This window comes from Myotis davidii, unplaced genomic scaffold (assembly GCF_000327345.1).
Source record: "Myotis davidii unplaced genomic scaffold, ASM32734v1 scaffold83, whole genome shotgun sequence".
NCBI lineage: Eukaryota > Metazoa > Chordata > Mammalia > Chiroptera > Vespertilionidae > Myotis > Myotis davidii.
The window spans coordinates 764,619-767,782 of NW_006294121.1; the positions used below are offsets into that span (position 1 = coordinate 764,619).

At 38.3% G+C, this 3,164-nt stretch overlaps 1 protein-coding gene across 1 annotated transcript in view; it reads right to left on the minus strand.

Moving 5' to 3' along the window:
* The window catches only part of PUM3 (pumilio RNA binding family member 3), a 39,581-nt gene that overhangs the window by 32,548 nt on the left and 3,869 nt on the right, over positions 1-3,164 (minus strand). Inside the window, exons 2-3 of the mRNA XM_015566894.1 lie at positions 2,220-2,311; positions 1,090-1,308 (exon numbers count right to left, since the gene is read on the minus strand). Of these exons, the coding sequence (XP_015422380.1) occupies positions 1,090-1,308; positions 2,220-2,304 (304 nt within the window). The 5' untranslated portion in view covers positions 2,305-2,311. The remainder of the gene's footprint in view (positions 1-1,089; positions 1,309-2,219; positions 2,312-3,164) is intronic.

Consider the following 3,164-nt stretch of genomic DNA (forward strand, 5'->3'; position numbering starts at 1 on the left):
GGAGCTATTAGAGGAAGCAGGAAAGAGAAACTATGGGGTGTGGGTGTGTGATGGAGGGAAGAGGAAGGAAAAAGGATCAAGAGAAAACATTGAAGCTGGAGCATGCAAGAACCCTGCAGACCTAAGAGAAACAATGAAAACTGTTCCTTCCTTCCCCTCTCCCAACCTCCCTGTGTAAAGGCTGCTGTCCCTCCAGTGAACAGTCCAGGCAGAGCTGAGAGCAGGGACCTGGGTTAGGGAACAAGTGAGAAGGCTGTATGGCAGTGGTCTCATTTGGCAGCAGAGGAGCAGTGTTATGAGATGCCATTTTGGAGAAAAAGAGAATGAAAGACACCAGAGAACGTCCCATGATGCTGCAGAGAAGGTGTACGTATAATAGCACCTGTAAAGTGGAGAACAATGCAAGATAATACACAAGAGGGGCACACTGTACAAGAGGTGGCAAGGCTCTGGTTTAGAAATGACCCCTGGAACAGCCTGATGAAGAGATGAGCAGTGTGTTTCAACAGACACATGGGAGCCCTGCCAGTACATCCCATCAGTGAGCAACTTGTCCCGAACCAATGAAAGTCAAATATGCCAGGTGTACTCTACACCCTCCTTGGAACTGCCTGCTGGACCTGAGCCATCTAATGGGTTGACCTAAGCTCTGTGAAAGGACGGTCTATATGTCTCTTGATCACCAAGGCATCCCTAGCCAATGCAGATATATATATCTATTTTTAAATATCTTTTTATTGATTTCAGAAAGGGAGAAGAAGAGATAAAAGCATCAATGATGAGAGAGAATCATTGATCGGCTGCCTCCGGCATGCCGCCCCACTGGGGATTGAGAACACAACCCAGGTATGTGCCCTTGACTGGAATCAAACCCGGGATCCTTCAGTCCGCAGGCCAACGCTCTATCCACTGAGCCAAACCGGCTAGGGCAATCCCATCTACTTTTCACCCCCACCCCAAATGCTGCCTGTCAAGGAACAATGGGAGGCCACTAATAGATTTCTAGAGTCCCTGTGCACAGTGGTCCTGGCAATAGCACAGGTAGGGCAAGCCTTCCACAAAAACCATGCCGAAGGAACCAGTGCTTACCATCACTTTTACTGTCCGGCTGGAATTTTCTCTTCTTGTTGAATTTATTTGCCTGCTGGAATTTGTTCTTTGGTATTTTATCCCCTTGTTGTTTATTCCTGAATTGTTTCACACCTTTTTTCCCTGGTTTTGTGGCACTTTTCTGAAAGTTCTTAGATGTGATTTTAGGTCCACCTTCCTTAACAACTTTTCTTGGGAATGTCTTTGAAGAACCAGAATCTAGTGAGGATACAAAATGATCATTAGTTCAATAATCCTGAGCCTAGATCTCTTGTATCCACTGGGTTGTATTTGTTACAGAAAATTATACCCTCTTTAGTGAAAATACTTTGTCCTACTCTCAAATATGGAGCAAAAGATTTAAAATACCAAACCAAAATTTAAAAACTTCCTCTGATTACAAAACTGTAATATTATAGCTTCATTACAGAAAACCTATAAAGTAGAGGCATGCATAATAAAAACTATACATAATTCTAGAAATAACTAGTTTGGTATATTTCTCTATTTTAAGCATAGAAGTGAGGAATTATTTATACACCTTTGTATTCTAATTTAATGACTCCACATCATTGGTCTTTACATATAACTTCCAAAAGTTCAATAACATCTTAGGAATCTAAAAATAGAATAAACACTTGAAATTTAAGAGGTATACCATATAGGCAAATTAAAGATGTTAATTTTTCAAAAATTCTAATTTTCAAAAATAATTTTCAAACTCTATAATAAAGTTATTTGACCAAAAAAAATCTTTGGTCAACAAAGTGCAAATTAAATACCAAACAAATGAAATGAAAACTGCAATAGCTAAGACTGCTGTAAGAAAAAACAAGGAAAGATTGCTTAGGAAACATTTAATCATTTACACAGACTGACTTTTCTATTTTGCAATACTGACACCTGATGGAATATGAAGACATCACAATTAGAAATCTTGAAGATAAAAGTATAGGGTTTACCAGTATTACATACTAATCAACCACAATTTATCAAACATTAAAATAAAATGTGGTGAATTGGTGTAGCTAGCATGAGGCAACAGTATCACTAGCTGATGCCCCTCCCTCCAATTATAAAGGCCAAATAAATAAGCACACTAGAAGCATATTTTGGTAAGGCTATCTTACCATTGTTCTTATAAAATCTGTTTTTTTCTTGTGACGTCTTTGTACCTTTCCCTGTGAATTTTTGTTTTGCTTTGACTTCCATCATGGAAACTCTGGAAAACAAAAACAAAACCCAAAAGGATCACTGAATTGCTGTCATCTAAGTCACTGAGTAGTCACTGCAACAACATTTAGTCTGAGTTCTTACATACAGGGCAACCCACACATGTCCAGGAAGTAAACAATCACTGCTTCTAAGATCTTACAATGGGAAATAAATACCAACATAAAAAAATAAGAACACGCACACACACACACACACACACACACACACACTTGCACAAGTGCACCCTGGCTAGTGTGTAAATTATTCGGAGGCAACACTTCAGTAATAGTAACTGGCTAAAAGCAGAACATTATTTACATTAAATATGACATACATGTCAGTATTTGTGTTTCTTGTAACCTGGGAAGATTTTGTGATGAGAAACGGAAAATATTACCATTTGTTTTCTTGGGTCTCTATTCTAAAAAGCCAGAAACAATAGGTTGCATTTACCATATATTCAAATTTAATGAACAAAAATAAAAGATTACCTAAAAGTTTCCTATGTAACACAATGTAACTAAAACAAAGACTAACTTCAAATGTTTAACTTGTTACTCTAGTAACCCTCAAAATACTACTATGTTGAAACATTAAATATTTTTGAGAAATCTGCCTAACAGGTCACTTCTGGGTACAGAAACCCCATAGTACACAGCGCAGACAACAGATAACCCCTCACTTACCCAAGGATCCTGAAAGCAGCAGAATATGTCAGAAGCAAAAGTTATTTGGCTATTTCTCCACCTTCCAAAACTGTATATTCAATTCATTCCTAAATTTCTAAAGTTGATGCCCTAGGGTAGATGTTAGGATCCCTAGACAACACCGTATTTCTGTGACAGTTTGTCAGTCTCTCA